Genomic DNA, 15,966 nt, shown 5'->3' with positions numbered 1-15,966 from the left:
TGGTCGGGCTAGCACTTAGAGAAAGCAACTTTGACCCCTCCCCTTCTTCTCTGGGGAGGAGAAAGGAATTTAGGGTAGCTCCAAATTTCATTAAAATGCACAAATCCACACCGTTGTTCACTACATGCGATTCAACCGAACTAAATGAGGCGGGTGTGAAAGCACCCTAATATCTGAACCAAATATCTGCCCTTAGACTTACCACCGTTATTGCCTATATTTGCCTCAGATCCACGACAGTATGAACTTAGTCACAGTAGCTTGAGCTGTAGGCTTACAGAGGGAATAGAAGAGCATCACCTTTTGCCTCAGGACGAAACCAGATTCCATCATAAGACTCCTTCCTGCTCATCCCACAGGCCCTGAGGGACTCGGCTTCAGTATAACGTCACGGGACGTTCCCATCGGCGGCTCGGCACCCATCTACGTGAAGAATATTCTGCCTCGGGGAGCTGCCATCCAAGATGGCCGCCTCAAGGCAGGAGACAGGCTGCTGGAGGTGAGATAGTCGAAGTGCAGTGATACTTAACACAGCAGTTCATATGCGTGCAGGAGCTGATGGACTCATTTAATGTAACCTATGACGGTCACTGGATTATGTTATCTGGACAGTAGACCTGTACCAGGCAGTAGTCGTGGTTTGTTCCAAAATTAGTTAAATCCCAGTATAAAATGTGGATGTTGTTTGTCACAACACAAGTACTGATACTTTTAATACATCAAAAATACCTGTCGTCATTTAAAGTGTAACTAATTAATTTCAGGCAGCTACTTGGCAATTCAGCATCCTGGAGTAAAATCAAAGAACGTGTGTTTATATTGTATTGTGTGTGCAGCAAGACGGAAGCGTTTGAAGTTGCGTTATCCCACATTGCAAACCATTTGCATAAAGGATTACACTGTGCAACACTGAGTCTGTGGGGTTATTGCACAAAACATTAAAACCTTTGGTACACAGGTTTATTTTTCACGTTTTTAACTGGGATTTGTCTAATTTTGGTACACAGTAGTAGTAATTTTGGTTTATTTTTCACTTTTTTCCAAGTGACTGTTTAATGTGAGGATTTGCTGCTTTTCTTTGTTTTGCAATAAGCACAAATAAGTGTTGTGAATATTTCACCTTGGCTGAGAGATTAACCATGCAGCCTTTTTTAGAACTAAACTCAGTCACTCCTGTTCAGGTGAATGGAGTGGACCTGAATGGGCGGACCCAGGAGGAGGTGGTGTCTCTGCTCAGGGCCACGCCCATGGGCGGGGCTGTTGGGCTGCTGGTTCTACGGCAGGAGGACACTTTCCTCCCACGAGAAGTGGTACGTTTGTCATTCTTCACCTTCCTTGGAACATTCCGCCAACTGTTCAACCTGTCAGCATAACACATTTCACACGCTGACATATGTACAGTCCCCGCTTGCATGGTGTTTGTGTGTGCTGCTGTGCTGTCACAAGTACCGTTAATCCCCACAGTGAGTGCGGTGTTGTCTTCTCATTTCCCGGCTAACACAACATGCTAGCCGAGCATGCAGATTGATTGTCCCGCTCCGTCGCTGCACTCCTCTCTATTATCAAACTGTGGCTAGCCTCAGAGGAATCCTGTAGAGCTCAATCTTTTCTCTTTATCTCCTTTTCTTCTCGCTTTAACTCTCTCTGTCCTTCCTGTGTCACCCTCCCTGCCGCAACTTTCATTCTCAGTCACCACTTCCCTTTCTTCCTCTCGCTTTGTTAGGTTACATTCTCTCTCTTTCTGTATTTCCATCTCTCTTGCTCTGTTTTGCCTCCGAGCTGGCTTTCTAGATTGATGGATGTGGGAATGAACAGACAGACACAGGGCAGGTAGTAGGCAGAGAGTGGAAAACACACTTGGACTGAATATCAATCAGGCAACATCCTCGCACATTACACGACACAAACGGCAATACAAATGTTTGTGTGCTGTTTTTGGATGCTACTGCTGTCACCCAGTCTGGACAGGTGCCATTCACAGCTTGTAACTTCAATGATTCATGCGAACCATTGCTAATTTAGTTGGTACGTTTGTCGCAACTATTTGCTTTCCTCAAGGTCGCGTTTTTTACGTGCTGCCAGATGTTGCACTTAATTATCTTTGCAGAAAATTAGCTTTGATGTACTGAGCATCTGGAGTTACCTCAAAGTTGTTTGATAAAGAAGTGAGCTCATAATGACGGCGGCAGAACACTGTAGCTTAAGTGTAAGTTTAATGTGGGAAGAGTGAACAGTGGGGGCTGGTAGCAGGCTTTTAATCACATTAGTGTTTACTCCACAGCAGCGGTCAATGATTCTCTGCTATCTCTCTAGCTCCAGTAGCTGGCTTTAACACATGCCTTATCGAGTAGAAACATGAGTTATAGCACCAAACAGCCCTAAATCCCCCCTCTGTTGTCATAAACATGGACTCTCCCAGCACCCTCCGCTGTCACCAGGGCCATTAGAGCCACAAGCAGCCATTCGCTAGCAAGTAGTGTCAATCAAATGGCTGATTGGTGACAATTATCACAACAAAGGGATGCAGAGGAAGCCATTGGTTGGCTGTCACCAAGGGCGAGGTTGGATGAGAGGAGCTGGTCGATACTCATCTTTAGATTAGAGCGGGGCTTTGAGTCCAGCTGATTCTGCGTAGTCGGCAGTTAGATGGTAGGATTTATTTGATCTGTGGTTATTGGCTGCAGAGGGTGGAGAGGGTGATGAGAATGGGCTGAGATGGCGCTCGAGGGAGATGAGGTCTTAGTGCACAAAATGAGCAGCTTCAGTCTTTATCCAGAGCTGTGAGCTAGGCTAAGCATTTCTCATGGGTTTTAGAGATAGGGGAGACTAAACAACATGTCAGTTAACCAAAATATAATAACAACACACATTATATATCAATTAAAACACAAACTGGATTACTAAATTGAGCTTAACCAAAACAGTGTTTCAAGAGTAAAAAAGCACATTTTCTGGCCACATAAGTGTGAATTAAAAATGGCAGTTGCTAAGCTTTATTTATTAAACCTAATGTAGAGCAATGAACAAATAAAGGCAACAGCTGTTATATCGTTTGTACAGCTGCCACGTGCAGCAGGTATAAAACAAGAGATCTTTTAGCTGTTGGACAAGCGGGACAACTTATTTTATCATCTGAAACTACATTAATCTCGCAAATAGCATGATGAAATTATTATTTAGTGAGCTTATATTATAGGTTGTGAGCTTTCCACATTATTGGTAGTATAACAAGAGTTATAAATGTTTTGTAAATTGATAGGCCTGCTATACTACTACTACTTGATATATGCTATTGTTAATGCACTGCATATTCATGCACATGTGACTCAAAATCACAGTTTCATTGACAGAGAAATGAGATACGATGAGAATGATATACTTAAAACTGCCAGCCTTAAATCAAAGTATAGATTGAATTATTTATTTTCCCAAAAATATTTATGTAATGCAGGATACTTTTTCAACCCTGATTAGGTCAGCCTGTATGCAGCCTGAGAGGCAAATCTCAGGGCAAATCTTGAATGATCACTGCTCACCAATAAAAACCTTACTCAAAGATTTGAGATTTCAGAGAGCTGGAGCTCAATGACTGGAAAAGTGTCCATCATGCATTTATTCATCTGTTATATATCTGGTCTTGCCAGTGACATCTTTGAAGATTGTGACATGTAGTCTTTGCAAACACTACAGTTGTTTTCTGACCCACAGTTTTATATTTTAAGTCTGAGCGCACACCACCCAGCAATACCTACCCATCTGTCTGCTGAGATCTATCGTTTTCATAACCTGCATGCCCATTTATTCGTCACACTGCTTCCATTTCTCCCTTCCACAGCTTCTTGTGTGTCCGTGTGCTAGAATTTTGACTTGGTTTGACTTTGGTTCTCTTGTCCCCTCCATCCTCTAGAATGCTGAGCCCCAGGTGCAATGCCCCAGAGATTTGGTAAGACTCCACCCCATCACTAGCCCGCAATAAAACCATCTTCCCAAATCCGCTGCCTCCTCCTCAACAGCTCCTACTCCTTTATTTAGCCCGAACCTTTGCATGGGTGTTATTCATCTGTGCTAGGAAATACACCGAATTTCATCACCCAGTTGGGATGAAAACAATAGCTTATGCGTGTGTTGAGGTTCCACTAGTAAACTAGTGGGTTAATCAAAATGCAAGTCACTAGTCACGCGTATAAATGTTAGTCAGTAACACAAATTTCAATCTCCATCCAGAGTTGCTGTAACAAATCACAATTTCATGGTTCATCAGTATGGACTGTTCAGGCTGTGCTGCAGAATAATTCGCTCCATCACTCCCCTCAGAGCTGTATTTGTCAGTGAAGGTAGAAACACATTGGAGTTTGCTTTATTTGTCGGCTGTGGATAAGGTTGTCAGTCTGGCCTTCCTGCAGCATGCTAACTCTGATATGCGAGGTGAATGACAAACAAGCTGTTTAGTTTGTGTTTCATTTTATTGAGAGAAAAATGCAGAGAGCTGGATGTGGATGTCTGAGCGCCAAATGTAAACAGAAACTTTGGAAACTTTGACATATGTAACCGAGACATGTATAGCCTAATGTTATATCCAAATACCCAGGAACTGGATGCAAAGAAACTTTCCTTATCTTGGGGTTGTACCATGCAGTGGCTGCAGATGTTATTTTAGGATGAGAAGCTACCTTCTATGAAGAATCAGCTCTCTCACAGGATGTACGGTATTTCCAACTGTTACAGTACAGTCTCGATGGCCTGAATGTTACTTGTCACACATTACCCTTAAAGGTTCTCCATCACAGCAGCTGTTAAAAGCTCATCTGTCTTTACTGCTGAAATTAAAAGGCTATTCAGTTTTCCATAACTCTGCATTTCCATACCGAACTTGAGTTGTAATTTAACAACCGCAGACTTCATGTCTTCGCATCTGGCGTTACCTTCAGGTTACATCTGGCCAAGTGCAGGTGATTGGTTGCAGTTTGAGTGGCGCATTAGAAGCGTAATTGGCCAGTTAATGTGATGCTGTGTGGATGATCCTCATCATCGAGGAACTTTATGACAGGATGTTGATGATTATTGTGACTGCAGCTGGCACATCTCACATCAGACACGGACACGTGTACAGACATGACGACATGTATCAATCCATCAGCCTTTAAAATAAGTGCCGAGAAAGACACCAGGGAGTGGGCCTCCTACCACTGCTGCCTTGTCAGTAAGAGCCAACACTATAGTAAATGTCACATTTTAGTTGGCTTGTTATAAGCCACTCTTGGCAGCATTGTGCTTTGGTATCCCAGGGTACACTACCAGTGAGAGAGAACTTCAGTTTTTTTCAGTTGTATAATGGAAATTAAAAAAAATCTGTTTAGGAGCCACGTTTAAGTGTTTTTATTTCCCGCATCTGATAGAGGCAAATCTTTTCATTGTTTTCCTTTTTAATTATCACAAAGTAAACTTAACCTGTAAAAATTCTACCTAGTGCGACTTCAGGATTAAGGGAAGTAAAAGCAATTGTTTAATTTTCTGCATATTTTTGGATGTTTACTTTCCTAAAAATCAATGCAACCACAGGGACAAGATAGACTGAGGAAATGCACCATGGTCACGCTGTCCCCCCCCCCCCCCCCCCGCCGTTTTGTCTCTTCTCATCTCCCTCCTTTCCTCCCTTCCTAACTCCAAAACTCCAGATGAGTCTCTCTCCTCCTCACCCTTTCCCGGAACATCAACCACCATAAATGGATTCAGTGCCTTTCAGATGTTATCTGTTGTCAGACGCCTCATTTTAAACATCTCGCCGCCAACAACAACAGCAGCAGAGGCACCATGATGGTGTACAGCTTTAGATGCAGGGTGTGCATCTTACAGAACAGGGCAGCTTTTAATGGACATGTATCCATTTTCAAGTAATAGATACATTTCCAGTAAATGAAGAGAATTGGATGATGAGAGGAAGGGCGGCGACTAATGATTCTTTTCATTATTAATCTCTTGATTTTTTTGATTAGTCGACTACTCTTAAGAATATCTGAAAATGTAGAAACATGCAAAGGTGATGCCTTCAGATTATTTATTTTTTTTGTCCGAAACAGTCTGAATTATAAAACGTTTCTATAACAGAAAAGGGCAGTTTCAGACTTAGAACCATTTAAGTACAGCAAACTGGAATTGCTCTGGGCAGCATGTGAACAGAGACATACTGACATGCTGTGCCTTTATAGAGCTTAACTATGTCTGATAATTTTGTTACTAAAATGAATCTATTCCTTTTATTTTAATAGCTTTGTACATTTAAGAAAAATGCAATTGACAAAAAAAGCTAACAGAATATAATATGTTGACAGCTTGTAGAGCCGCAGGTTTGCCGGCACTCCAGTTGGGGCTTTTGGGGTTGGCATGGCATGACTCCTGCTGTGAGAGAGAGCTCTGTTGAGGGTTACACGACAGACAAAATGCAGCAACTGAAGTGGAAAAAGCACTCACTTTTTGAAATCGGGCCAATGACCCCAAAATCACCCGCGTTTGCAGTGCACTAGTGGATGTCATTAGTTGTGTGACACTCTGGTTCACTCATGCCACATTATTGCTTTTGCACAGTTAATGCAAAGTTAATGTCTGCTGGATTCATTTAAAAATGTGCCAATGTTTAGGTGCATTTGTGCTTCTCACAAACACCTCAGCTATAACATTTACATCCTTGACCCTCCATGTTAAATATTTTACCACCTCACTCTACATCTCAACTGGCTCAGATGTCCCTCATCACATTCCTGGACTGAGTTATTAAGTGTTCTCTATCTGAGGGACTCTTGTGTCTAACCTGTTGACTTTGACTGCTCCCTTTAGCATCCGAGGCAGCCTGTGACAGCCGGGAAACCCCATTGGCTGATTGAGGTAACTGCTGCATGACATCACCATCTTGGGTCATTATGCTGCACAAGGAAAAGGCATCAAAGGCAAATGAGATGCTTTGGGTGGCTTCACAAATATACTGGGAGTCATTGCTTTGCCAACGGTCTGTAGAAAGAAAACACTTTGTCGGGTTTTCTCTGTCTCTCTCAGCAGCCCTTACCTTCTCCTTTCTTTTATTTTCATTGCATCTGTCTTGTTTCCGCCTTTGTTACTTCTCTTCCATCTCTTTTTCACTCCATTCTGCCCCTCTCTTTCTTGCACACACACTTAAGACACACTTAAAGACGCAAATCCTCTTCCCTGCACCTGGCTTCTACAATAGAGTGCTGATCAAAGGCATCCGTCTTTACATGCCTGCCCTGATAGTTCCATAATGGTCCCATAACGTGAACATTCAGCTCCATTGTTTATGCCATTAGTCACACAGGCTTATGGAAAATTACTGCAAGGCTATATTGAAAAGCCATCAGCAGTGGCAGCAGTAATGCTGCAGCAACACTGTGCCAAGATGCTATCTATCACACGTGCGTGTTTCCTCTTCTGTCTGCATACAAAGCTGTTATGAAACGGCAATCTGTTAGCACGCTGGAGTGTAATGAAGGTGTTCTTGACATGAGATAGCATTTATCATAGCAGAACATGTGTTGGCTGTTCATGACACAGCATAAATATTATATCAAAATGTACAGTATTTTAAGTCATAATACAGTATGTCTGTAACAGGCCCGTGGATGTGGTGGCAAATATTGACATTGCATAACATGCCACAACTGATGAAACGGTATAGTGCAGAAAAATCTTCTGTTTATCCAAGGAGAATAATCATTTTTTAAATTTTGCATAGCTGTCACATATAAGCAGATCATTTGCCAATGGGCAAGAGTTTTCAAGGCAATATATAATTTAAACGTCTATGCTGAAGCCCAATTAGTTTGTTAAAAGCTTGAAATAACAAAACTGTCGACTGTAGAGATGTGGTGGTCACTCATATGCTCAAGGTAAAGACAGTATATTTAAAAATAATGTCATTTCAACCAGCAGCTCACTTCACAGGTCATTCTCCCTCTGTGGTTGAAGTGATAGCGAAAATGTGTTTTTGTTATGAATGAAAAACTGTTAATTCTTTTACCTCCATGTACAATAACACCAATGGACGGTTCCATGTAGGCCCAAAAATGACGTCAAACCCTGTGACATCCCGTCGCACGTGAGCCATGTAACCGTAATGCTTAGATTATAAGCTCTCAGTGAGTCTGAAAAAAACTATTGGCCATCTGTGACGCTGTGTTGGTGGCAGGTGAGCGTGTAGGTGGGCTGATACGCGTTGCTATGCCTGAACAGTTGCCAGGGTAGCAACTTGTCAATCACAAGTTAGCCACGCCCTAAATCATACCCTACTTTATTGTTTATTTAACTATAAATGGGACTAAGTTATGTACTTTAAAGAACCTTTTCTCAAGAATTTCCGTTGTATTCTTTATTCTTCTTCACTATATTTCAGATATAAACTGAATTTAACAAATTAACGTTTACTTATAAAACATAATGATCTTCTGAGATAGAATTGATTAAATAATCCAACATTATTAAACAGTGGTTAAAAGTACATTAAAAACAAGCATATCTGTTATTGTATCAGTAATAGTTATAATATAAAATATAACATGAGCAAAGCAATTTAATACTCAGAAATAGATCTATTTCATAATGAGATTTTGATACTTTACAATACTTATGTACTTTTCTCAAATAAATAAATCAAGTAGTAAAGACCGTTATTTATACTTTAGTACTTTTGCGTTGTCGTATTGCTTCTTTTACTTCTAAATACCTCTTCTACCACTGCTTTAGGTGCATAATAGCATGGGATTATTAACCTAAAAGGGAATCATTACAAGAGTTACATAACTTGTATCATTATTTGCACGATAGGATAGCTGCAGTGATTAATGGTTGCAGCGGGCTTGGTGCTGTTTCTGTGTTCTGTAGTGGCCTTTTGGTGACACATACGAGTCAATCAGAGAGGGCCGTTCTACCGCAGAACAGGCCCTCTAGCTTAATTAAAGTGATGTTTCAAGCTGCCACCTGGCCCACACACACACACACACAGTATACAGTTACATAGACCATACTGGAGTCTTTACACATTATGAACTCAAAAATAAAAAAAAACACAAGCCATATGGCACCCTTTACACAAACATCTCAGATGAACACACTCACTGCACACACACCACTACACATTCCCACATAAGTATACTTACACACTTGCGCACGCATACGCGCAGTGACATGGAGCAGCTGCTGGTGTAAGTGCTCGGGGTTGGATGAAGTTATAAATGGTTACTAGTGGGTTGTGGAGCGAGCCACATAGTGTTTGACTGTCCAAAATGGAAAGGACGCTAGAAAGAGGGCAGCTGATCAGTTTTGGACAGCGAGTGAGAAGTGGGACTGCATGCGTGTTTGTGCGTGTCAGTGGATTGTTCCTGTACATACTATAGTCATCATGTGTCAGTGATGCATGTTGGCAGTTGAAGGGGTGTATGCAGGCACAGACACAATATATAAGGATGACATTTACACATGCTGCTTTGTGTTTGTTTGCTCTGACACACATCCACCTATAGACACAGACGGGCCTGCCTTCCCTCTCTCTCTCTCTCTCTCTCTGTCTCTGTCTCTCTCTCTCTCTCTCTGTCACTCGCTTACTCTATCACACACATGCACACCTGCCTTTCCTCTCTTCCTCCATGCTGTGCCAGTCTCAGCTCCGTTGATCGCACAGGTATTTGATATTCATGGTCTATCAGCATGGAGCTACAGTGAGACGCGTCAGAAAGAGTGAGCGAAGAGAGACGGGGTGGAGCGACAAGGGGGGAAGGGAGGGGTGACAAATAGAACGGAGGGCAGCAGAAAAGAGGAGGTAGAGAGTGGTGGCAAGATGAAAGAAGAGGGTTTAGAGCTTCAAGATTTATCTTGGTTGAAACAAAGGATTGTAGCTCAAAACATGACCAAAAGGACGCAAAAGTAGGCGGGCAAGTGTGTCCACATACTTTTGGTCACATAGTTTAAATGGCAAGAAGAGAGAGAGAACGGTGAGGAGGAAGATATGGGAAAGGGGGGTGGCCGGGTGGTAAATGTAGTGATAGAAGGTAAGGGAGGAATAGGGAGAGAGTCAGAGTCTGACTAAAAAGAGATTTGTGCTACAGTAGGCAGCCAACAATGCTCTCCACGCCTGGCTTCCCTCGACCAATTACACCCTTCACTGCCTCCTTCCCTCTCTCTCTCTTTCTTTGCCCTTTTTTAAAAAGTTCCCCTCAAGCGACTTTTCTAGATGCCATCAAATTGACAGGTTTGTTCGGCCAAAGCTGAGCTCGCCGCCGACCCGCTAATCATTTCAGGGACTGCAGTGGAGGAGAGGTGTGTGTGTGTGTGTGTGTGGGGGAGAAGAAAGTGGGAAAGAGGGCGGCTTTGAATACTGTTAATGCAAAAGATCGACTCTGACTCCGTAGAATACAAAGAAGAGTCGTGGCTCTGAGGATGCGAGACATACATTAGATGTGCACAGTGGGAGAGGTTCAGGTGCAGAAGGAAAGGTGAGAGAAAGAAGTGCTGCGAGGGGAAGCGACAGAAAGCGGTGGGTGGGAGGTACAAAGACGAAAAGTGAAAAGAGATGTGAGAATTGGACTAACCAGCTAAATCTGGAAATGCTGTTTACATGTGAAAACAATGTGCATCCCCAATAGCATAGTAGTAGGAAAGACTTATATCAGATCAGTCTCCTCCTGCTTTTAAAACCGCGATTGTCATGATTTAGATGCTCTTATCTACTTATTTTTCTGTTTTTGTTGTCAGACAACTGAACAAGCAGATGATGATAATTTGACATTGGATTATAGCCGCTACCTGTTAACCAGACAAACAGTATTTTCTGTACTGCTGCACTGTGAAATCACCAAGTTGTCTTCAGCAGACTTTGTGTTTACCGTGACCACACGAGACCAGATTTGTCTTTTCTGCAGACCGTTTTGAAAAAGCACAGTTTTCTTGTGACCGGTTTACTGCTTTAAACACGGAGAGAAAAAAACGATGGCTCCTCAAATTTAGCTGGTTTAGTGCAGGCACACTCTCCTCTCATACAAATGCGATGATGAAGAAAGGAAAAGGATATGGAGAGATGGTGGAAGCGAGAGAGACAAAATTAGGGTTAGAAAGGGGAGGCAGCAAAGGGGGGGGGGGGGGGATGAGCAGAGGGAGATAGTTTTTAAGAAAAAGCGAAAGAAAGTGGAGTGCAGAATAAAGAGACGGGTGAAAAGGGGTGGATGGTTGAGAGAGGGAGGGAGAGATACAGACATACAGTAAGAGAGGTGGCAGTGTCTGTCTTCTTTTGTGTTCCACATGGATTAATCCTTTTCTGTCAGCCTTTCATTCACACCCGCTCGCCCGCTCACTCTGTCATTGTCATGCTCGCGCTCTCTCAGTCTTTTCACCCTTTTATTTTCGGCTCCTCGCCTTTTCACCCTCGCTCCAGTTGCCTCCGTCCCTCCTCTCGAGCCCATCACTCCTCTCCCTCCCCTCACCTTCTTTCAACTCGTCTGACTGTACTTTGAGGGGTTTTTTTTCCCTCAGTTTTTTTGCCAGTGTTATTTATTTTCACCCACTCTTTTGTGTTTCCTCGTATTTTAGTTGCATATTGAAGTCATCCTGGATCCATCTGAATTTTTTAAAGCAGTAAATTGGAGTAAAGCTTAAGTATAGAACTATTTTTTTATTGAAAGATTGACTACTTTTGTGTCACATTATTGTTAGTGGTATTTAACTTTTCCATAAGTTGGCACAGTTGCTGATGAGGGAGTAATGGTAAAACGTTTGGTACTGTAGGTGATTTCTAACTGCTAACTACCTTAAATGTGATGTGACTAGCTAGCTCACCACTATCTTGTCGTCTTGTGTTTCTTTCTTGTGGAAGCCATCTTTGGCCGAGCTTAAGTAATACAGCTGACCCCTAAGGATACAGATGTCAGCGCTGCACTTTAGCTTCTTGAGCTAAAATCATGTGAGCTTCAAAGACTGTAGAGATGAGCTGCTTCACAGTTTTTAGATAACAGCTTAAAATGGTGATGTGATGTGGTATGATAAAGGTTTAGCTTGAAGATTTTGATTAATGCTTTCTATCTGCTGTCTGCCACGCTATCAAGCTAATTGCTAAGTCTGTAAATTACATGATGCAACCAAGTGGCAAACTCTGGGGCAGAAAAATGAAGCAAGCGCCAAAAACTGTAGTTCATCGAATGGCCACTTGAGGCTGGCTCTAAAAGGGAGTCGTCTTCCATACACCGCCGTGTCAAAAAGCCTGAATTTACATCAGAAACAAACATGTTTACTGCCTGGTACAAAAACTAATTTCCATGTTCATGACAACCAGTTGCATCATGCAGTTTCCATAGCTAAGGGTAAAGCGATTTGAGTGACAGGTGGGTGCCCTCTCAGGAGACTAGCAGCTACGCGGTTCCGCAACCAGGCTTCAATCGGCCTGCCTCGGCCCCACATCTTTTTCGAGTAGCTAGTGTCTGGCAGTACCAAGATGGTGATGGCCAGAGCCCACTCAGCTTCAAAACGGCGTGGGTGACGTCACATACACGACCCATTTTTTGTAACGTCTATGGATGCAGCCAGCTTGTCTGAGCACTTTCTTGGTCTTTTTTAACAGCAAAAGACTGTTTCAGTTGTTGCAGTTTAATTGAAAATGACCAACTATACTTTTGAACTATACTTTCAGTAAAACATCACAGGTGTAAATAATGTAATCTGCAGAGTATGAGATTTATGTTAGTCTTTCAAGTTTAAAAACATAGTTAGCTCTGTTAATGGCATTATTCATATTGAAATGCCTGATATTACTTAATAGATCCATAGATAGATTGCAACCTTGAAATGACATCACATCTGCTTTACTTTACAATTGTAATAATTAATTTGTTTTGTAATTTCTTATTATGACCATTTCATTGTCACTTTTTAATTAGCCTTAAATTCACTTCCCGGCAGAATTAATTGGACTGGAATAATTACATTCCTGTTGTCTTATGTGTTATTATTTCTCAGCACTTATGTTATGTTGGGTTTTTTATTTTATCTCAAAGGTATTCCAGGTAGCATTTATTTTTCTTTCTCACATGCTTACACCCTGACAGTGCTCCTCAGGCTTGCTTTTCCTCTATCTTCCTTCTGTTCCCTCCCTTTCCTTCTTACTCCATGCATCCTTGTTTCGCCCTTCTCCTCCTCCTTCTGTCTCTCCCCCACCTCCTTCCCCACTTTGACTCGCCCTCCATCCCTCTGTCTCTCCCCTCCATTCCACCCAGAGCAATTCCATCTCTCTCTTAGCAAACAAAGGGAGCTAATGACATGCTGACACCGAGCCCGATGATTGAATTCATTAGGCGTGCACAATAATTGCCAGGCGTGAGCGTGCACGCACCCATCTATTCAGAGGACAGCTGTCAAATAACAACCGAGAGAGAATAGCTTTTTATTGTTGAGCTGGAAGAGAGAGTGAGAATGAATGTAGAGAAAGAGCGAGAGAAGCACCTGTTGTGGAGGGGAAGAGAGAGAGCGAGCACTCAGCATGTCAATTAGGCTGCTGTGTTCATGCAGGGTTACTGAGAAGTTTACTGCCAGTTTGACGCACTTGGCATCACGATCCAGGTGCATGGCATGTCGAATTTATTCTTTAGGTAGTGTTTGTGCTTCTGTCTGAATCCTTTTTTCAAAACTCTGAGTTTTAGTGCTTTGAAGTGAGGACATATTAAGTGTGTTTGATTTGATTAGAAGATTAGAATTAGGTTTCACTTTGTTGAGTGCTGAAATAAGTTTAGGACTGTGTTATGTTATAGCCATTGACAATTGTTTGCCGACTTGGGATGAAAACAATGGCACATTTATTATAAAAAGAGAATTAACCACCTCTGTGACAGTTGTTCATATTTTCAATTTGTGTTTCATTAAAGCATTACAGTATATACAGCGTTGGTCCAAAATCAGGCTTTAGATTTAATTCACCAGGACTGCACAATAATAAGAAAAAGATAAAATAATAAATTATTTGATGGATTTTAGAATATGAAATACTGTCTGCACTATAATTATTTCAAACAAGTAGATTGTGGTAATAATTGTCAAATAATTTTCAATTTAAAGAGGTGGTATTATGTTTTTTGGCTTTTTTCCCTCACCTTTATTGCATTATATACCTTTTTTGTGCATGTAATAGGTTTTCAAAGTGAAAAAGCCCAAAGTGAGTTCCCATCTCCCACAGAAAACTCTGCTCTGAACTGCCTGAAACAGCTCGCTTGTAATCCAGCCGTTTCCCTTTCATCCTTGTGACATCACAGGGATGAAAACTAAATGCGCCTCATAACGCTTGTCAAGCGGCTACTCCGACACGCCCTCAAAAACAAGAGAGGAAAAACAGTGAGCTGCAGCACATTAATAACTCACCACTCTGAAACTCTTGCTCCAGTCCATGTTGCCTACAGCTGAACCGAAGCTGATTGGCTAGTAGTCCTTAAATAGGAACTGTGCATGCACAACTCCCAACAAAGATCATGTAGAGGCAAGATGAATCACTCCATAGCAATTTGCAGTATGACAAAAAATATGGTGTTTTTTGAAAATTAAACCATGTAAACCTGTTCTGGTATAACCCCTAAATAGGATTTTGAACCCGAAAATGAGCAGAATACCACCTCTTTAAACACCATCACAATCACTAATAATATCATGTAACCGGCAAATAAAAATGTGCTGACAGATGTACAAACATGGAACACTTGCATGGGCTGGATCCTAAAGGTTTTGAAGAACCCCCTACATGCTTTAGTATTGATGAACCAGAGCATGGTGCCTTGATTATACAAGTCTCTGCCTGCTTATACTAAATACCTGATTTACCAGTTAGGAGTGCTGGTCTGTTTAACACTAATATATCTGATGTAGCTAATGAGCTTGCACTCTTGATTTACCTCCCTGCTATCTGCCTGCAATGCAATTTATATACATTAACCTCAAGAGGCCAAATGAATGTCCTTTTAACTTTGGCCCTTTGGCTAACCCGCAGAGACAAAGTGCAAGGATGGCGAGGCTGAAGGGGCCTATGTGTGATTGTTTTACAATGGAATAAACTCAGAAATAGTTTTGCTTTGTATAGTTAAATATGCATTCTGGTGTATGTTTTTTGAAACTGTATTTCAATGACTATGCAGATGTAGTTCTGCTGTTGATGCTGGTCGAGTTACTGATTATGGTATTTATTTTGATTTAAGGCACATCAGGCTTGTTTTGTTTGAAGAATTTTTGAAGTCTAGACTCTAAATCTATGTCACTCCTTCTTTGTTCCCCTTCTTACAGAAGACAGAGGAGGACGACTTGGTCCTGACTCCAGACGGGACCAGAGAGTTCCTGACCTTTGAGATCCCCCTCAGTGACTCAGGTTCAGCTGGGTTGGGTGTGAGTGTCAAAGGTAATCGCTCCAAGGAGAACCACGCTGACCTGGGCATCTTCGTCAAATCGATTATTAATGGAGGGGCAGCCTGCAAGGTACGATACCTTCTGTTGGAATTAAAAGGGGTTTCAGTGGACATTTAAAAGAAAGGATTAAACGATCAGCCTTTATTTGTCTCACAGGTGAGAAATGTTCAACATTACAACAGCAAGTGGATAGCACGGAGTAAAGTGATATTAAACATAATACTAAATAATTAAAAACTATATTTTTACACATATAAAACAAATTATATGTGTAAAAAATTTAATTGAAACAGTGCAAGTGACTTTATGCATTTTGGTATGCTTATCCTGGAGACTTTAAAAAGATAAAAACAAATTCCAATGCAAAGTGACGTTGTGCATAGATTTCACTCAGTCTCTGAGTTGAGGTTACTGTAAACTGCTTAACAGTGCTGATTATAAAGTTTCACAGCTGCAGGAAGAAAAGATCTTCTGAATCTCTCCTTCACACAGCGAAGAGTTATCAGCCTGCCACTGAAGGAGCTGCTCAGTGATGATAGTGAC

General features: G+C 41.7%; 1 protein-coding gene across 1 annotated transcript in view; it reads left to right on the top strand.

The window, feature by feature from the left end:
* Positions 1 to 312: 312 nt before the first annotated feature.
* LOC119882039 (partitioning defective 3 homolog) overlaps positions 313 to 15,966 on the top strand; it is a gene marked incomplete at both ends in the record, with an annotated part of 38,402 nt that continues 22,748 nt past the window's right edge. Inside the window, 5 exon segments of the mRNA XM_038692056.1 lie at positions 313 to 499; positions 1,182 to 1,310; positions 3,908 to 3,943; positions 6,832 to 6,879; positions 15,304 to 15,492. Of these exon segments, the coding sequence (XP_038547984.1) occupies positions 313 to 499; positions 1,182 to 1,310; positions 3,908 to 3,943; positions 6,832 to 6,879; positions 15,304 to 15,492 (589 nt within the window).

Source organism: Micropterus salmoides, unplaced genomic scaffold (assembly GCF_014851395.1).
Source record: "Micropterus salmoides isolate LMB-PRFRI ecotype aquatic unplaced genomic scaffold, ASM1485139v1 Ms_hic_scaffold_2852, whole genome shotgun sequence".
NCBI classification, from domain to species: Eukaryota; Metazoa; Chordata; class Actinopteri; order Centrarchiformes; family Centrarchidae; genus Micropterus; species Micropterus salmoides.
The sequence above is the reverse complement of the archived record's forward strand: the minus strand, read 5'-3'. Positions and strand labels throughout refer to the sequence as shown.